Raw genomic sequence first — 17,862 nt, 5'->3', positions numbered from 1 at the left:
TGTGTGGGTATCGGTGTAGCCCCGCGCGAATGCAACCGGTCTGACATTGAAGTATTAAGGCGCTTTTATTTCTTTAGCACGATGACAAATGCGGAAACTTGTAAATAAGGAGACGCTGTGGAAAAACCATTCCGCATACGTAATCGCAAACTTTAGCCTGCGTATGCGACGCAAGATCCGTTGAGGATTAATCACAAGAGCACTTATCTCGTGGCGACCGAGATAAGACGTTGCTGCGTACAGTCATCGCGATTTTATTTATTAAATAAACTCTTGACGAAAGCGTACTATGTTTAGTACATATAATCTGAAACATTGTCTTCCAATTGACTAGTAACGACTAGACTGCGGATTTTATGCATCTATGACAAGAATGAGTACATCGAATGCAAAGCAATGAGGGCATTTAAAAAATTTAAAAATGCTGTTCGAGTTTTTCAAGCTCGTTGCAATTATTCTGAAAAGATATGAATGTCTATGTAGCTACGCTGCACAAAATCCGCGGTCTAGTAATGACGGTATCTGTACTGTCGACCGTAGTTGTAGAAAGATCTGCTGTCTATGGGATTGCAGGTGTAGAGCGCGTCTCCCCGTGTGCCGGTCGGGCAGGTGCACACGGCGATGTGGCGTCGAGGAGTGCAGGAAGCAGTCGGTCCGCACTCCTTTCCGGTGCAAGGATTTTGGCAAGTGAAGTCGATGCATGCTTTATTGTCGGGGCACTCGCTGTCCGTGAAGCACTCTCCCCTTTGGCAGCTGACCAACGCGTTGCCGATGTAACCGGTGGGACATGTACACACGGGTCTCTCCTTTCCCGTGTTGTCGTGTCCCGGTGTACAAATAGCGTTCGCCCCGCATGGATTCGGCTCGCATAAGTCTCCTGATGGTATTAATAACACGTTCGCGATTAAGCGCCAGAAATATTCGACGTCGTGTTCGTCGCGCAACGAAACTTACTCGCTTCGAATAGCCTGCAGCTAACGAATGGATTCCCAGTCATGTGTTTCGGACAGCTGCATACCGGAGTGATGCCCCTTAGATTGCAATCAGCGTTCACACCGCATACTCCGTCACAGGGGTTCATGCACCTTTGATAGAGGCAGGCGGGTTTATTCGACGGACACTCCGAATGCGAGGTGCATTCCGGGTGACACGACAGCAGAGGGTTGCCCAGCCAATTCTAGATAATAATAATTGTAATTGTCGGCTCTGTAGGTGTCCTGAACTTTGAAACTTTGTGTACAGAAATTTACCTTCGGACAGCTACACACCGCCTGATGATTAACCACCTTGCACTCAGCGTTCGCGCCGCACTTGCACGGACTTTCGCACCGGAAGTTCGCCGAGCAAGCTAGGTGACTGGGACACTCGCTGTCACTCTCGCATTCGTGACGGCAGCCAGTCAAAGGGGAGCCTATGTACCCTGGCAAACAGCTGCAGACAGTCACCTCATTGACCACCTCGCATTTCGTGTTAAGTCCACACGGATTCGGCTTGCAAGCGGCTTCTGCAAGGAGTCGGTTAAGGATTCTATTAATTGCAGACCTCTAACTTTTGTGCAGGTATACGTACGAGGATCAGCTACACGGCAAGAGGTGAAAGGATCTCCGGTCTGTCCAGGTGGACAGTAACACGTTGGCATGTGATCCCTCGTTTCGCAGACGGCGTTCGCGCCGCAAAGAGTATCGCAGGGGTTCACGCATCTGTTGTTCGTGCAGACCTTGCTGCCACTGCAGTCTTCGTTTACTGGGAGCGCGATATACAATGTTTTAATAAACTATTAAAAAAGAGCGTGTTCTCCGGCCGCTCTTGTGAGAGTGTGGCATACTCACAACGTTAGATGCGCATATACGTACACGAGGATTGCAAGGGTCGGGACGCGGCAAACTGTTTCTCAGTAATGCAAACATGGGGCTTTTCCGTGGTCAAAAGTGTTAGATAAAAGATAGAGCCTACTTTTGCGTTTTCTAAGCGTAATTTGCAATATGTATTCTAGCGTTGCGACACGAACTCGTCGAGTAAGAACCCGAGTTTCATGGCGTGACGATCGCCTTATCACTTGACTCCTACATTCTGCCGAATATTGCAAATTACGCCTAGAAAACGCAAAAGTAGGACTTTTGAAGGGTCAAGCGAAGGGTCTAGGCTTATCTTTTATCTAACACTTTTGACCACGGAAAAGCCCCATCTTTGCATTATTGAGAAATAGTGCCGTCTCCCGTACCAGTGCAATCCTTGTACGTATATGAGGATCTAGCGTTGTGAGTGTGCCACACTCTCACAAGAGCGGCCGGAGAGCACTTTCGCGTTATATCGGGATACTCACCCTGACACTCAACTCTGACACAACGCGACAGAGGGTCCCCCATGTGCAGATTCATGCAGGAGCAAACTGGTCGGCCTTCGCTGTAAGTGCATCTTGCGTTTACTCCACAGGTATAAGCCTCGCAGGTGCCTAAAAAATGTTCGAACATAGAGGGTGGTTCTTTTAAGTAAGGCCACATAAATGTCTCCTCAAGTTATTGCGATGCAAAAAATATTTGTTACGTAATGACCATGGTGCCAATGGACCAAATATCTGGCAAGAATATTTTTTTCCTAAGGTCATTTTTTTCGGAGTTATCAAGGTCATCGGTGTTTTTTGATACATGACTACATTTTTTTTATTGTATAAAACTGATCGAAAAATACATTCAGATATGTATAATAACATGACCTTGAAATGACATTTGATATTCGAAAATTAAAATTTTACCTAGAACTGATGTCTATCGAGATCGTAGGCTTTGACCAAAACTCTACAATCAAGAGAGTGAATATAAATAAACAAGTTTACTGTCGCAATACTGATGATACCTAACGGTTTGAAGTCCCAATCAGTTTCAATTTATCCATCAGTTTATCGATGTACTGTTTGAAATGAATTACTCAATGAAAGTTGATGTGGTATTCATTTACGGTAAAGATGATCATTGTTTAAGGGAAGCAGTTCAAAGGTACAAAAATTAATTTCCAGACCGTAATTGTCCATCCCGTTGTACTAATGCAAAAGTGATCAGTGAAACTGGTAGTGTTGTGAAAAAACGTGTAAGAACCAGAACTGTTAGGAATGAAAGAGGCAAAATAGATAAAGTTAACGAAAATCCACATGTGAGTTTACGACAACTGGAGCGTGAAACTAGCATTTCTGAGACAAGCATAATGCGAATACTATAAGAAGAAAAATTTCATCCCTGTCAATTATCGTTACATCCGGATCTTCATGGAACAAATTTTGTAAATTGTATGAATTTTTCTTGGTGGGGTTTGCAGCAATACGAAAATAATGAGTCATTTCTTAAAAGAGAACAGTTTTCTTTACTGATGAAGCGTCTTTCACCAACCATGGACAGTTAAATCTAAAAAACATGCATTATTGGTCAATTGAGAATCCACCCTGGCTAAGATCAGTGGATAAGCAAAGACCATGAAGTGTAAAGTCTGGTGTGGCATTTAAATAATCAAATAATTGGTCTTTACTTTATAAATAGTACTTTAAATGGAGAAAAGTATGCAACATTCTTGCAAAATGAACTACAAATGCTTGTACACGATGTACCACTAGACATCCGTTCAAGAATTTGATATCAGCATGGCGGTTGCTCGGCTCAATCGACACGCCTTGTCAAACAAATTTTGGATTTAAAATTTCCAAATGGATGGATTGGTCGTACTGGAGTTGTAGGACGGCCACCGCGTTCACCAGACCTCACACCAATGGACTTTCTTGTGGGAAAAATTGAAACAAACAGTTTATAATGAACAACCAACAGAGAACACGAAGAACCGATTAGTTAGAGTTTATGCTGATATTAATTCCGAAACAATTGAAAGATCTGTACAGTCGGTCATTGCACGTTTCAGGAAATATATCACCGTAGAAGGACACCATTTTGAACATCTCTGATGATAACTTAAGAGAAAGTGAGTGTTGTTTTAACAGTTTATACATACACATATCTGCTGATCGATATTTTTGGCGTGATAAAAAACATTTTCTTTGCATTCACAGGTTCAGGAATCGTGGCCGAAGATATTCGATATCAGTTCTAGGTAAAACTTTAATTTTCGAAGATCAAGGTCACTTCAAGGTCATGTTATTATACATATCTGAATGTATTTTTCGATCAGTTACACGATACAATAAAAGAAATGTAGTTACGTATCAAAAAACACCGATGACCTTGATAACTCCGAAAAAAATGACCTTCGGGAAAAAATATTGTTACCAGGTATTTGGTTCATTGACACCATGCACATTACGTAACAAATATTTTTTGCACCATAATAACTTGAAGAGATGTTTAGGTGGTCTTACTTAAAAGGACCATCCTGTATGCACCAAGAATACCAGAATCCTTTTAAAGAATTGTTTACTCACTGATACTTCCAGGTGTCAATATTCTTCCTTGGTAGTATCCGCCATTGACGATCGCGACGGACGATAAAACTAGCAGAACTGCAATCTGCAAGCGATCCATGGTTCTCTGAGTGACCTACGAGAACACGATTTTAGACCAACTAGCGTTGAGCAATTTTTCGGATCAATTTACCTCGGTTGAAGCCTGGCTGTGCTCCGCAACGAGACCAAGCGGACTGAGTCCTCGGCGAACGCAGAGATGATCATGATCGGAATACAAGGAGGGCCCCACCTTTCTCAGCCTTCGACCCCACTTCAAATTTTGCCTACGCGTGCCCCTGACTATCCTTCGATGGGCCTCGCCCACGCTCGCCGGCGATCACTGTACATTTAAATGACAGTCCGGGAAACGACGTATCCTCCGAACGGAACAGATCCTACTACAAGAACACACGAGCGAGTTTCAAGTTCATCCGAGCGATCGCGAGAACCAAGGATAAACTATTCCTGTCGACACCGGTGCGATAAATTGTAAATTCTTCCGGACTACATATGCCCTAATTAGTGTATAGTCCTGGGAGAGGACCGTGCCCGCTGACATTTAAGAGTAGATCTTTATGAATCAGTTTTCGTCGATTTGAAAGTGAAGCTCGGTGACTAAGCTTGCCGCAGCTCCACATTCGCCGTCGGACAGACAATCGTTCCGCATACCCTTTCGCGCCAAAAATGGACCTGCTGCTGACACAACGATACCGAGTGCACGGTACGATCATCGACGGAATAGTCATCTCGAATGTAATCGCGCCGCGACGATCACGCAAACCATGTTACACATCCGGGGAAAACCGAGAGAGGCCGAAGTTCGAGAACTTAACTTAGTGAACACGTGTAGCAATGAGAACGCTGAACGACATGTACCTAATACCTTCATATGATTTATTATAATAATTTAAATAACTTAATAGTTATTATGCGTTGTATAACAAAGAAATGCTCTTCCATCATCCTAGAAATAAATCTCGAGACATTCTTTTTCCTAGCTTTATAAAAGTACACGGTAAAAAAGAGCGGTTACATGATTTAAAAAAGAAAGAGACAGAGAGAGAGAAAAAAAGGAAAGCGGAAGTGTTTTAACTACACCAGTTGTTTTTTTTTATCGTAAAGAATCTCTAAGAGACAGACAGATATTCCTTACTCCGTTTTATAGGTGGGTATAAGAAATCTCTCGCTAGACAGTAATCACTCGTATAAATGTATGTGGTCGCGGAAAAAATTGTCCCGTTTCCCGTGTATTGTTGTGTTTGATTATCTTCGGTAGACGGTGCATGTTGTCGACAAATAAAAATTGAAATTTCACAAGTGGGCTCATAGCTTCCAACTATGAGGTTTTGTGGGCCTTGAGCATTTATGCGGTAGCTGCAATATAGTACGAAAGAGGCCGTGTTGTCGCGTCCCCGATTATTTCTTCATTACGATCTTCAGGAATTCCTCGTACGCCATATCTATCTCGTCGTCCTCCGGCGACGCCCACCAGTCCACGTCTTCGCCGAAAAAGTCGTCGTATACTCTAAACAAACAGGAAATAAATCGTGATCATTCGTCTGATCATTGGTCTAGCGTTTTCCTAACGACGACAGTTTACGTACAAATAATCACAATCCGCGTCTTCCAAGAATTTATTCTCTTCCGGGGTCAACACCTTGCCGTCGGGCCCGTAAAATACGGGCTCGTCGGGAGATTTGTTTGCCTCTGTGGTTTCCGAGTTCTCGACCGTCGAATCTACGGTGGGACTATGACCCCAATTGCCGCTTCGTAATTGGCGAACGCTGTTCACCATACGTCCCACGTGTGTGTCCACTCTACCGGTTGTTACGAGCTCTGTTAGCACTCGCATCATGTTCTCTATCTCTTTCCGGCTGCCACCCTTACCCTTCTCCAAGGTGTGTCCTGCCAACTGTACATTAACGTGTATTCGATTGTTCTATAACGTTATACAGGGCGTCGCAAAAATGTTTCGACTTGGCCAATTCCAAAGCCATCCATTTGCAGAGAACATTTTCGCACAGGAAAAAGTTACTCCCAGCAACCTCGGGAATTAAGGAAGTACAACATTTTTTGGACACCCTGTATGATTGAATGGGTATCTAGTAGAAAGACGTATGTTTCATTTTGTAAAACAAAAAGACGCAAAAACAATTCGTTGCTCCATATAGCGACGAAAGCTAACGTAACATTCTATATATAATACAGAATCTCTAGTGTCATTGTCGAGTACTAAAAGCTTTGCCAAATTCGTACTTCATATTGGAACTCATTGCATGGCAAAGTTCATTTCAGAAAATTTGTACAATACGCCTTTCTTCCAGACATTCATTCAAGTGACAACATGAATATCTTTAGAACGGAGTTGTGTACTTTAAGGGCTTGACAGATGTTCATCACGGAGTTCGGCGCCGGTTTCTTCAATATATTAACGATAAGCTGGATCAACAAGTCTCCCAAACCGAACGCGGTCGTGTGTTCCATCTGGAAAACCAGCTCTGCTAGGAACAATATCAATCCATGGCACTTCTTTTGTTCATCTTCCGTGTGATCGTCCTTGTCTTTCCAAGCGGAGGAGTTGCTCTCTGTTTCAGCTTTACACCTGTTACCCACTTAACTTTAGAACGGAAAAATCTGAAAGCAACGTTCCAAATGCTAAATTTAGACTCGACAACTTACAAAGTATATAAAGTCTCTCTGAATAACGTCTGTTGTGTAGGCGTTATCGCGGCGTCCAAAGACGCGCACAGTCGAGCTCCGCTATACCGAAAGTTTCCCTCATTTATAGACTGAAAGTCATATGAAATATAAATACGAAATATTCTACTATTCGTCTGTGGTAAACGAACAAAGATCACTCACCTGCTGAATGATCAGTTTCATAATCTCTTGAAAATCGCCAGGTGATTTTAGATAGTGGCTAATATCGTTTATGAGAGACGGCACGACCGATGTAAATCGTCCTGGATTCAAGATCAAGGAGTGTATGACGCTCATTAGTCTATCTTTCATGGATGCCAGTGTATAATATAAATAATTATCTTGCTCTGAATTCATCTACAATAGAAAATCGATTAATCTTGTGTTCATTCATGTATTCGTCTGTACCTTTTTTCAGGCTTCTCATATATATCTATTCACCTCAAACATTTGCACATGGTTGTATCCTCCTGTATCTTCCTCATGCAGTCTATAGTTCTGAGTATTCGCGTTCTGTTTTGCTCTCTGCTGTTGCGAGAAATTATCGCCTTGCTGCCCCTGATTTCCTTGCTGATAATGTGACGGAGTATCGAAGTTGCATCCAGGACTTTGTCCTTGTTGCATCTGAAGAGTCTGAAGCGGTATCTCCTGTGCCATTTGTAATCTATTTTGGGCTGAATATTTGTGCACATATCTGTCAGACGACTGCAGATGCTGTACAATAGAAAAATTAGGGGTTGAGCAGGACACACATACACCTTTGGAGGAATTTCTTCTATGCCAATGGATACTAACCGATGGCTGTTTGGGAGGATACGATTTTGGAACAAATACTGCAGCGTGCACTGACAGTGTCGAGTTCTGTATGATATCAGTGAATTGGTCGGGCTTCTCTGACTTCCTTTGATCTGTGTCTTTAGTCTCCCCGGAAGCTGCAATTGAAGCGATCAATGTCAAAGGAGAAATTAATAATGGTAAAATACAGTAGATTTTCGCTCGTTGTATTTTGTTTGTGCAAGATGGAGAATATAACTTGGTAGTAATGGTAATTTCGTGGAGGTGTTGCGACTGTTTCTTTATATTGTTATATATACACATTGATCGCGACTTTGATTCGATAGCGGGAAATTATAGATAAGAAATCTTGTGCGATTGATCGGACATCTCGTTTGTTGCAGGAACCTTGGATCTTGTCTGAAATTCCGATCCCGCTTTCGTGCGACAAGCGAGTCCCTACTGTGAAACAGAGAATTCCAGAGACCTGTTGTTTGCGTTCCGGGGCCAGCACGGGGTCGCCTAAGCGCGGAGACCTCGTGCTGGGTGGAAGTCCAGGGTCCACGACCTCGACCACGTCCCGCGCCCCGTTGATCCATATCTTTGTCAACGGAACCGACTGGTCTGGGAGGATCCATCCTCTCCACGACAGAAACACGGAGCTCCGAATTCGACGACTGCTGGAGGTTAGGCTGAAACGAGACCGGCGCGAGACTATCACCCGCGAGCGAATCTATGACGCACCGTTCGTAAAGGTGCGTGCAACACCGGTATAAGTTCGACGATTTCGTCGGTGCCAATCCGTTAGGTCCGTTAACCAGGATAAAACGCGTGCGCTGCTTTGTAAACAGAATATTGAAGACCAATCGCGATCGTTTCACACCAGTTCCCTGTTGGATCGACTACGATCGATACTCAAACACGAGAAGTTAGTTGACAGTCAGCCTGTCCAATTTCACTGATCAACACCTACTTTGCGTCACTTCGCAGAGTTGGCCACTGTTTGATAAAATGCTCGTTCAAATGGACAGTTTATCTAATACTGTAAATGGAAAATGTTAATTATATAGCGTGCCAGGATTTGCTGTGTGGATTTTATGAATTATTCCAGTAGCAGATCCGGAATGAAATGCTTCCTGTTCCTCCGGAATGAATGATTTAAATTGTCCGCCATAATTGCGAAATCCTTCATATTTTTCGATTTTTTACGATATCGTCAATTGATATTCAAAACGTACTACATCTATGTTAAAATGCATTTTTCCAGCTTTAATTTCAACCCTCGAACGTTAGATGATTTCAACGGAAAAACATTAAAATATGATTTTTTCTATGAAAATTAATGATCTTGCCGTTTTTCTCATAGTACCCAATGCAAATTCCGGTAGGAATTATCTGCGCCGTTTAGGGGTCTGTACAGTGCCAACAGAGAGGATATCTCTGGTGCCAATTATCAAAGTGACAAAATGCTGGAACCACTAGCTAAATTTACCAACAGGGTAGTTTCAATTTCGGATGCCTACCCCTATCACAGACGAAGTACAAGAGTAGACCAATCACCATATAGGGCAGAGAGGTTAGGAGAGTCCTCACGCCCGGGGTTTCGGCGTTCCCACTTTCGCGACATCGCCGCTTTAGCATGGCACAGAACCGAGCAGTCTTTTAACATGGAAAAGAACCGAGCAGCTTTTAGCATAAAACCGGACGCACATTATTTTTTTATATGAAATATGTAACTAACATGTAAATCTTGTGTACAAAATCTCTAATTAATATAAATTAAGTATAATATTAATTGTAATGATACGTATTTTATTTTTTCCAATTTTGTAGTTGCAAACTCTAGTTGTAAAAAATGGAAAACCCGGAAAAATTCGAACAAATACAGATTTCATATCGAAGTTTAAAAGCGACCATCCTGAATATTAATTTAATACTGAGCTATTGTCATCAACACTATCTTAAATTTTTTCATATATTTAGCTACTGTTATTATTAATTAAAAAATTTTTCTTTCGTGAATTTATTTTTTTTAAATTTCGTCTGTGGTGATTGGTCTATTCCTATACCTCGTCTGTGGTTTCGCCACTGTACGGACATTTGAACAGAGCAGATGTTTCTTGCCGGAATTTACATTGTTTTTTATGGGGAAAATGGCAAGAAGCATTCATGTTTAGTTTTTCAAATAATATAAATGAAAAGAAAATAAATAAGAGAAACAACACAAGTATTTCTCTAAATTCTATATTTTATATTACACATATAATACACATGTATATGTAACTGTAACTACAGAAGCATGAATAATATAGGGAAATCGGATGCAACTAATCGCAGTAGTCATTTTTTACTAAGATGGTGAACAAATAAGACAGCGTAATTAATGTGCAAATCGGTTTAAATACCATCTAATTTGGAAGTCGTGAATAAATATGGCTGCTAGAGCAGGGGAGCCAAACCTGGCAGAGCCGGAAAGTAAATTAGAATTAACGAAACAATTCCTCAAAATTTATTGGAAAATAGTGTTCGCCGTGACATGGGCGATTATTCTAGTACCGTTCGTTTTCATTTACAGCGACCCAGTACGTACATGCATAATGAAATACAGAAAAGATCAAACCGAAACAGTCACTCTATTACAATTTCTCTTTCTCTCCCTCTCTTTATCTGCTATTTGTACAATGTACTTAGGAAGTTCGATGCGCGTACACTATTCTCGTGATGGCTGGATATTGGATCGTCGAGTGTTTTCCGATGGCGGTCACATCACTCATCCCCATAGTGTTATTCCCAATGTTGGGGGTGCTAAGCACGGCGGAGACTTGCAGCTGTTACATGAACGACACCATAATGGTCTTTATAGGAGGCTTAATTCTCGCGTTGGCCATTGAGCACAGCCAGCTCCATCTGAGAATCGCCCTTGGGGGGATGAAGCTGGTTGGCTGTAGTCATGCCAAGTTGCTGGGTGGTATCTGCGTCGTCACCACCTTCATATCCATGTGGGTTTCCAACACCGCTGCTACCGCCATGATGTTACCGATCATTTTTGCGATCCTGAACGAGTTGGAACAGGTTTGGCTTGTCTCCTTTCGGTCTCCCTAAGTAGCCTATAATTACATCAGCTTCTCTTCATTTTCCCATTTACGTGTTTAGGCTGGACTCTGTAAAGTATTCGACTCGGTGTCGGATACGGAGGACCCGAACCAAGAACCGTAAGTATGCAGCAAGCAAATATAGGAAGGATTCGAATCTCGAGATTAGGAATCAGAAGGTCCAATTCTCTTAGGGAATTGATACCGACGAACCTGACTAAAGCTTATTTGATGGCTGCGGCATACTGTTCGACGTTCGGAGGCACCGGAACACTCGTGGGCACAGGCACCAATCTTACTTTTAAGGGCATATTCGAGAGCACTTTCCCCAAAGCCGAGGGCATCAACTTCACGCAATGGATGATAGCTAATATCCCTCAAATGGTGATCAATTCGTTCCTGACGTGGCTCTATCTGCGCATAGCATTTATGGGATATCTTAGACCAAAGAGTAAGGACGCGCAGATAGCAACCATCGGAGAGGAAGGAGAAGCAATCACTAATCGAGTAGGGCTTCAGTAACTACCCATTACCTCTTTAGATTTCCACCTTGTACCATCATTATTATCGTTATTGCGCCGCAGGTGATGGAACAAAGGTACAAAGATCTAGGCCCCATTACTTTCCACGAATCCAGTGTCGCCTTCCTCTTCGGCGTCTGCATATTCCTGTGGTTATTCCGTAAACCTGGCTTTGTCCTTGGATGGTCTGAAGCGATTACGACTATGTTAGACATCTGTTTTGGTTTCCTTGCTCTGTCACTACCCTATTTCTTATCCTAACGAACAGTGAACTCCGTTAATAGAGACATCCGGGATTCCACACCTGTTATACTGATTTCCATCCTGATGTTCTTCATTCCGAAAGATCCCAGCTTCATTTACAGTTACAGCAGCGATCGTGAGTATTAAGATTCGCCCAAGTAGCGCCCTAATTACGTCTGCTTCGAATCCCTCAGCTGAAAAAAGACCACTGCAATCGTCGGAGGGTTTGATCACTTGGCCAGTGATCCAATCGAAAATGCCATGGAGTCTGATGTTCCTGTTAGGAGGTGGTTTTGCGATCTCCAAAGGCAGCATTGCTTCAAATCTGGCCAAAAGTATCGGGAATGCTCTCGTACCATTAGAAGCACTACCACCCCCGCTGATTCTTATTATAGTGTCCATGTTCAGCGGTACAATCACGGAATTCACCTCGAATGTCGGTATAGCAAACATTACCCTTCCCGTTGTTGCTCAAATGGTACGTTCAATCGATCCTTGTGGTTTCAAAAGCCATCCCGGTTCAATGAGTTTCATTTTCCTATAGTGTGTGGCGATGAAGATTCACCCAATGTACTTGATGATACCGACAACCATAATGTGCTCCTACTCGTTCCGGTTACCGGTTGGAACACCACCGAATGCTCTTATATCGACGATAGGCCGGTTGCCGACGAAAGTGCTGATAATGGGAGGCTGCGGTCCTTCTGTTTTTTCCCTCATTACTCAAAGTATTTGTTTCCTTGTTTGGGGCACCTGGATCTACTCTGCCGCAGAGTTCCCAACCTGGGCTGAGGAGCTTAAAGAACCCGAGGAGAAATCCAATTAAACTGACATAAATTCTTTTGCATCTTTCACTCGATTCTATTTTATTCAATCAACCGTCATGTAACCGTTCGACAACAGTTTCAGTATTTCCTGGTCCTGTTCTTTCGTACGAAAGAGAGATTAAATTTGTTAGGTCTTTGGCACTGGGGGAGACTCGATTTTCTTTGGACTTAAATTAATTTCTTGTTGTTCCAATCTACGATGCCGCAGCATCGTCGAGAGAACTCCATTGAAGCTCGCAGTCTTTTTCTTGGCGCTCCCCTTTGGTGTGCTCTCGCCAATTCTTCTAACCGGCAGCCTCGGCGACGACATCTCGTCCATGAAGTCGAAATCCGACTTTTCTTCCGTTCTGGAACCGAATGAAAAATTAGAATAACAAGATACATTTAGATACATTACGGTAGAAAAGTGTTATTCTATACTTGTACTCTTGCGAGCCGCTGTCCTGTTGACGATTGTTTGAAAGAATAGGGGACGGGCCTCGTCGACCAGGACATTTCCACTCGAGCTCCAACACTCTGTTATGCGCTTCCATAGCCTCGATCAGTGTTAATATATCATCGGGTTTTAGGCTCCATTCATTCTAGACGCGAGAAGAAATGTTAATGCAACGATTAAATGTAAAAATACAAACGATGTGTTTGCGAATGTGACTTACTTTCCCGTCGGTTTCGTATTTCTCATCGTCCGAACAATCCACAGACCATTCTTCTTCACTTCGCTCCATTAACCTTCTTTTAAAACACCGACAATTCCGATGAAATCACGCTGAAATTAAACTAAACGCCAGGAACAACCACAGTACATAACCTTTCTCGGAAGACGCAACTGGTTCCGTGATGATTCACCTTCTCACCGACGAGAATTTCCTTCGTGGTCTACTGCACCGACGAGATACCGTCGTTGGCCTTCTGTTTCTTACTCCAGGCAAAATCTCTCCTAGAGGGCGGTAAACAACACCGTATTTTTCGAGCGACACATTCTCCCGTAAGGCTGGCAGTCTTTATATATATCTCGTCGGTGACAATATTCTATTGTATTCGCGAGACTGCAGTGACTATATACAGAGAGGAACATTCCTCTCTGCTATATATATAGCTATTTTTAATTTTAATTCCTACTACTAACGACGCTGTTGTTACGTCCGGCGGTTGGTTACGCGATGGTAAAGACGCTTCGCGATTTTACCGCGGAGAGACGCTTCAAAATTACAACCATTTGGATCACTCGACTCGTACGTTCGAAGTCTAGCCGGGTCCACGGTTCCACGTAAATATGTAGATATGCTACTCACCAACAGTCCTGGACAGATTGCAAGAAACAGAGACAGATGGGGCAGCCGTGCTCCCTCGGATTGGCTACGGAGAATAGGTCGGTGTTGGATTCCTCCGTCGAACATACTGTGACTCGGTCGTATAACCTCTTCTCCTCGGCAATCTCCTATTCCTGTCTCTTAGACAATTTCTCAAATTCTTAATAAAGTCTTTTTTGCCTTTCCCTATATTTTAAGTAAATATCTTCAGAGTCTCAAATAGCCGATCCCAGGTTAACAGTGCCTCAACAAGATCATTCATCGGACGCCTGGGCCCATGTGGCCCTAGGCTTGAGTGAAGCCATCATGACTTCCAAAAGTTCTACTCCCATGGGAACAAGCACGGCTGAATCTAACTCAAGTAATAAGAGAAAATCTGTAGACATGTTTCCCCCATCCCCTGGAATAGTAGGTAAGATTCAGGATAAAACGTCAGACTCTTCCTCTGCGAAGAGAAGACGCGAGCCTCCCATAGTCAATCTATATCCAACTTCACATAAAGGCCCGGCTTTTGTCTCCGCTATATTTGACAAAAATACGGTGAAAGAAAGGAATTCCCAGAATGCCCTTATTCTGGCCAAAGCTCTGAATAAAGTCAACCAAGGGGTAGAGGAAATCAGACCGGAAGGGTTTGGAAGGTTTTCAATCAAATTTAAATCATCTATTGAAGCAAACCAATTTATTAAAACTAACAAACCAGATCTTGAAGGGGTAAACACTTTTATACCCAAATTCAGGACTACCAGAAGAGGTATCATCAAAGGCTGGTCTACTGATTGCGAATTAGAAGACATAATTAATCATTCTGACTCTCCAGTTCCTATTCTGAATGCACGTAGGCTTAATAGGAGAATTAAAGACTCTCAAAACGGGAATTGGTCGTGGGTTCCAAGTGAGTCAGTCGTTCTGGTACCGTATTACCAGACAATATCAAATTATACAACCTCATTCTCACACCGGTCGAGCTTTACATTGAACCTATCAAAATCTGCTATGGTTGCTTTAAATTTGGTCATACCAACAAATTCTGCCGGAGTCCAAAAATATGTAGAAATTGTGGGTCAGTAGGTCATAATCTATTGGATTGTCCAAAGAAGGATTCGCCATCCTGCGCACACTGTAAGGAAAATCACCCTACTCTTCATCCAGACTGTACTGCCCTGAAATCTAAGAGAGAAATTAACACAAAAATGAATTTATTAAACATTAGCTTCTTCGAAGCCCGTCAACTAGTTTTGGGTAACTCCAGGATTTCTTCCAGATCTCAGTTTGCAGCGACCAAAGAAAACTTCCCCCCACTTAAAATTAAAAGTCAAGCAGATATCGTTAACTTAAAGTCAATTGGCGGTCAACAAAGCCCTTCTTCCTCTCCCTCCGTTTGGACTCAGTCCGCTCCCTCCATCTCCCCAATAAACTCCACCAGAAAACCCCCTAATCTATCCTCCAGTCTTCTCAATGCATCCAGATTATGCTCTTCAATGAAGGATTATTCATCCAAACCGATTCAATCCTCCTCTTCCCCCTCTGCACTTATCAATAAAAAATTGCCTAATTCTCCCTTATCCTCCTCCCTTCCTCCATCTTCACCCACACCTTCTAACTCGAACTCAACTCTCGATTTACAGCCTCCCCCAAACAGAAAAATCACTCAGGTCTCAATTAAACAATATAAGCCTTCTATATCGTTGAAAAAAACTAATATATCTTGATTTCTAAACATTTTATTATGGATAACCCCCTTAGAATCACACTTTGGAATTGTAGGAGCATTCTAAGTAAGAAAGTTGAGATCACTAGCTTAGCTGCTAGATCAGATATCATAGTATGTACAGAAACTTGGCTCAATCCACAATTAAAATTCTCTGTCGCAGGATTTAACATAGTCAGGAAGGATCGCCTTGTTGGCAAGGGAGGCGGCATTGCCATCCTCATTGCCAAAGACCTTAAGTACGATATTTTGAATTCTATCGTACATAACGACCCTTATACAGAAACCTGTTGTGTTCAGATTACGAACACTGAATGTAAGATAGTCTTAGCAGCATGTTACAGACCCCCTTTCGGTAGATTATCCACTGCCCACTGGGAATCCTTTGTCCAAAATATCAAAGACATTGGTCCGTTTTTAATAATGGGGGACTTCAATGCTCACCACCCAGAATGGAATTGCTCCAAAATAGATGGACCAGGCAGAAACCTTCTTCAAGCGATTGACAACCACAACATAGACATATTGAACTATAACCTATCCTCCCACTATGATATGCGTAACAACACCTCAAGCAATCTTGATCTTATACTGGCCCCTAGAAGTCTCTCAGATTCCCTGTTCATAGCACAGGAAGAAGATCCACTCGGTTCTGACCACTTTCCTCTTCTCATCAAACTTAAAACCTCTAGACACCTTTACTCCAAGTTAACCAACAGATTATCCTCCACAAGAACCGACTGGGAAAAATATAGTAACCTTATGGATAACCACATTGAGTCAGCTCTTCGTCAAGGAGAAACTTCAGTTCTTGAGAATTACACCTGGTTTTCAGAATGTATGAGAGACTCTATTCTCGAATGTTCCCCTCGCAGGAAGCATGTCCTCAACCAACTTCACAGGAATCCTGTCCCATGGTGGGACCCAGAATGTGACAAAGCGGTAAGACTGAGAAAGGCTCTTTTCAAAAAATGGAAACACCAGTCCTCCTCTCTGAATTGGGATAACTACAAAAGACAAGTAGCCATCACCAAGAAGCTCCTTCAAAAGAAAAAAAGAGATAATTTTAGAGACTTCGCTTCCAGCCTATCACATAGGACCTCTATATCTCATCTATGGAACCACATAAAGATTTTAAAAAACAAATGGACTCTTACGAGAAGCACAGAAGTTGTAGATTCAGATTTCATCAACCTTCAAAAACAGGTGGCTATAAATAAAATATCCCCGCCGTGGGTCCCTGTCAATCCTTCAATCAATCTGGTAGTCGCTCCTAATCAATTCTTGGACTCTCCTTTCAACTTAGTGGAATTCAACTGTGCAATAGAACGAGCCAACCCTAATTCATCTCCCGGTCTGGACGGATTAGATTATAAATCGATTAAATACCTTTCTACCAAATGTAGACTTTACCTGTTAGATATTTACAACGAAATCTTTCAATCAAAAAGGATACCAGAAGAATGGATCAGGAGCCAGATCCTGCTTATTAAAAAGTCAGATAATAAAAGTTTCCGACCCATTTCCCTGACATCTTGTATGTGCAAAATTATGGAAAGAATGATCAATAATAGATTACAGTGGTGGTGTGAAAGTACCAATCGGATACCCCATTCCCAATCTGGATTCAGGAAAGGACGATCATGCATTGACAACATCTTTAACCTTTCTGCTTACATTAGAACAGGATTTGCTCTCAAACAAGTTACATCGGCTGCATTCCTAGATATCTGTTCGGCTTATGACAACGTTCAATGGAATATTCTTTTGAAAAAACTCTGTGAAATAGGTATTCCTATTAATACTCTGAGCTTTATAGCCAATTGGTCTTACTGCCGTTTTGCTAGCTCTCCAAGCTTCCAAGGAGTGAGGACAATATACAAAGGCCTGCCACAAGGCGGGGTATTAAGCCCTTTGCTGTATAACCTTTACGTGGCCGATATATTTAAAGGTGTCCCTAAGGAAGTCCACATATCCCAGTTTGCTGATGACATCGCCCTTTACTTTCGTAACTATGCTTTAAATGATGCTAAAAGATCTATCGAAAAGGCTCTAAAAGAGGTTAACAGAAATTTAGTTAAAATAGGACTCGATCTTTCTTTAGAGAAAACCAACTTTATGGTTTTCAACAATAGAAATATGCCTATTGGCCGCACCCTTTTCCAAGTAGGTCAGCTTCTGATACCAGATTCAGACAATGTCAAGTTTTTGGGGATTCATCTAGATCCCAGGCTATCCTTTGAAACCCA

At 42.4% G+C, this 17,862-nt stretch overlaps 4 protein-coding genes and 2 long non-coding RNA genes across 6 annotated transcripts; 1 reads left to right on the top strand and 5 right to left on the bottom strand.

Moving 5' to 3' along the window:
• Positions 1-234: 234 nt before the first annotated feature.
• Positions 235-4,828, bottom strand: LOC143358513 (uncharacterized). Its single transcript, XM_076795681.1, has 7 exons — positions 4,590-4,828; positions 4,418-4,532; positions 2,324-2,452; positions 1,570-1,743; positions 1,251-1,504; positions 955-1,177; positions 235-877 (listed from the first exon to the last, which is right to left on the bottom strand). The coding sequence occupies exons 2-7, from the start codon at positions 4,515-4,517 to the stop codon at positions 507-509; spliced, it is 1,251 nt and encodes a 416-aa protein (XP_076651796.1). The 5' UTR covers positions 4,518-4,532; positions 4,590-4,828; the 3' UTR covers positions 235-506.
• A 483-nt stretch (positions 4,829-5,311) lies between these two features.
• LOC143358512 (polyadenylate-binding protein-interacting protein 1) lies at positions 5,312-8,837 on the bottom strand. The gene is made up of 8 exons (XM_076795680.1): positions 8,400-8,837; positions 7,934-8,070; positions 7,580-7,852; positions 7,301-7,495; positions 7,118-7,227; positions 6,812-7,040; positions 6,043-6,350; positions 5,312-5,963 (listed from the first exon to the last, which is right to left on the bottom strand). The coding sequence occupies exons 1-8, from the start codon at positions 8,548-8,550 to the stop codon at positions 5,855-5,857; spliced, it is 1,512 nt and encodes a 503-aa protein (XP_076651795.1). The 5' UTR covers positions 8,551-8,837; the 3' UTR covers positions 5,312-5,854.
• Positions 8,838-10,215: 1,378 nt separating this feature from the next.
• LOC143358684 (protein I'm not dead yet) lies at positions 10,216-12,594 on the top strand. The gene is made up of 8 exons (XM_076796012.1): positions 10,216-10,494; positions 10,604-10,984; positions 11,066-11,124; positions 11,199-11,511; positions 11,589-11,731; positions 11,810-11,904; positions 11,963-12,246; positions 12,313-12,594. The coding sequence occupies exons 1-8, from the start codon at positions 10,345-10,347 to the stop codon at positions 12,592-12,594; spliced, it is 1,707 nt and encodes a 568-aa protein (XP_076652127.1). The 5' UTR covers positions 10,216-10,344.
• Positions 10,407-10,725, bottom strand: LOC143358685 (uncharacterized). The gene is made up of 2 exons (XR_013082987.1): positions 10,600-10,725; positions 10,407-10,563 (listed from the first exon to the last, which is right to left on the bottom strand). It is a non-coding gene; the product is annotated as an uncharacterized LOC143358685 (long non-coding RNA).
• LOC143358686 (uncharacterized) lies at positions 10,897-11,968 on the bottom strand. Its single transcript, XR_013082988.1, has 3 exons — positions 11,770-11,968; positions 11,538-11,662; positions 10,897-11,019 (listed from the first exon to the last, which is right to left on the bottom strand). It is a non-coding gene; the product is annotated as an uncharacterized LOC143358686 (long non-coding RNA).
• On the bottom strand, positions 12,586-13,460 carry Pa1 (PTIP binding protein Pa1). The gene is made up of 3 exons (XM_076796011.1): positions 13,252-13,460; positions 13,016-13,176; positions 12,586-12,942 (listed from the first exon to the last, which is right to left on the bottom strand). The coding sequence occupies exons 1-3, from the start codon at positions 13,318-13,320 to the stop codon at positions 12,723-12,725; spliced, it is 450 nt and encodes a 149-aa protein (XP_076652126.1). The 5' UTR covers positions 13,321-13,460; the 3' UTR covers positions 12,586-12,722.
• Positions 13,461-17,862: the final 4,402 nt, after the last annotated feature.

The sequence above is a fragment of the Halictus rubicundus genome, chromosome 11 (assembly GCF_050948215.1).
Source record: "Halictus rubicundus isolate RS-2024b chromosome 11, iyHalRubi1_principal, whole genome shotgun sequence".
Taxonomy (NCBI): Eukaryota; Metazoa; Arthropoda; class Insecta; order Hymenoptera; family Halictidae; genus Halictus; species Halictus rubicundus.
Note: the sequence above shows the minus strand (reverse complement) of the source record. Positions and strands in the feature narration are given on the sequence as shown.

Bases quoted from the DNA above. Each gene is read 5' to 3' on its own strand.
- LOC143358513 (XM_076795681.1), bottom strand. From the start codon at position 4,517: ATGGATCGCTTGCAGATTGCAGTTCTGCTAGTTTTATCGTCCGTCGCG. The intron at 1,744-2,323 runs GTGAGTATCCCG...TCGCGCTCCCAG, and splicing joins TGTCAGAGTTGAGTGTCAGG to TAAACGAAGACTGCAGTGGC. The intron at 878-954 runs GTAAGTTTCGTT...TAATACCATCAG, and splicing joins CTGCAGGCTATTCGAAGCGA to GAGACTTATGCGAGCCGAAT.
- LOC143358512 (XM_076795680.1), bottom strand. From the start codon at position 8,550: ATGGATCCTCCCAGACCAGTCGGTTCCGTTGACAAAGATATGGATCAA. The intron at 7,228-7,300 runs GTGAGTGATCTT...TATGACTTTCAG, and splicing joins TGAAACTGATCATTCAGCAG to TCTATAAATGAGGGAAACTT. The intron at 7,041-7,117 runs GTAAGTTGTCGA...AGTGGGTAACAG, and splicing joins AGAGAGACTTTATATACTTT to GTGTAAAGCTGAAACAGAGA.
- LOC143358684 (XM_076796012.1), top strand. From the start codon at position 10,345: ATGGCTGCTAGAGCAGGGGAGCCAAACCTGGCAGAGCCGGAAAGTAAA. The intron at 10,495-10,603 runs GTACGTACATGC...CAATGTACTTAG, and splicing joins TTTTCATTTACAGCGACCCA to GAAGTTCGATGCGCGTACAC. The intron at 11,125-11,198 runs GTAAGTATGCAG...CAATTCTCTTAG, and splicing joins GAGGACCCGAACCAAGAACC to GGAATTGATACCGACGAACC.
- Pa1 (XM_076796011.1), bottom strand. From the start codon at position 13,320: ATGGAGCGAAGTGAAGAAGAATGGTCTGTGGATTGTTCGGACGATGAG. The intron at 13,177-13,251 runs GTAAGTCACATT...TCTCGCGTCTAG, and splicing joins AATACGAAACCGACGGGAAA to AATGAATGGAGCCTAAAACC. The intron at 12,943-13,015 runs GTATAGAATAAC...ATTCGGTTCCAG, and splicing joins AGCGGCTCGCAAGAGTACAA to AACGGAAGAAAAGTCGGATT.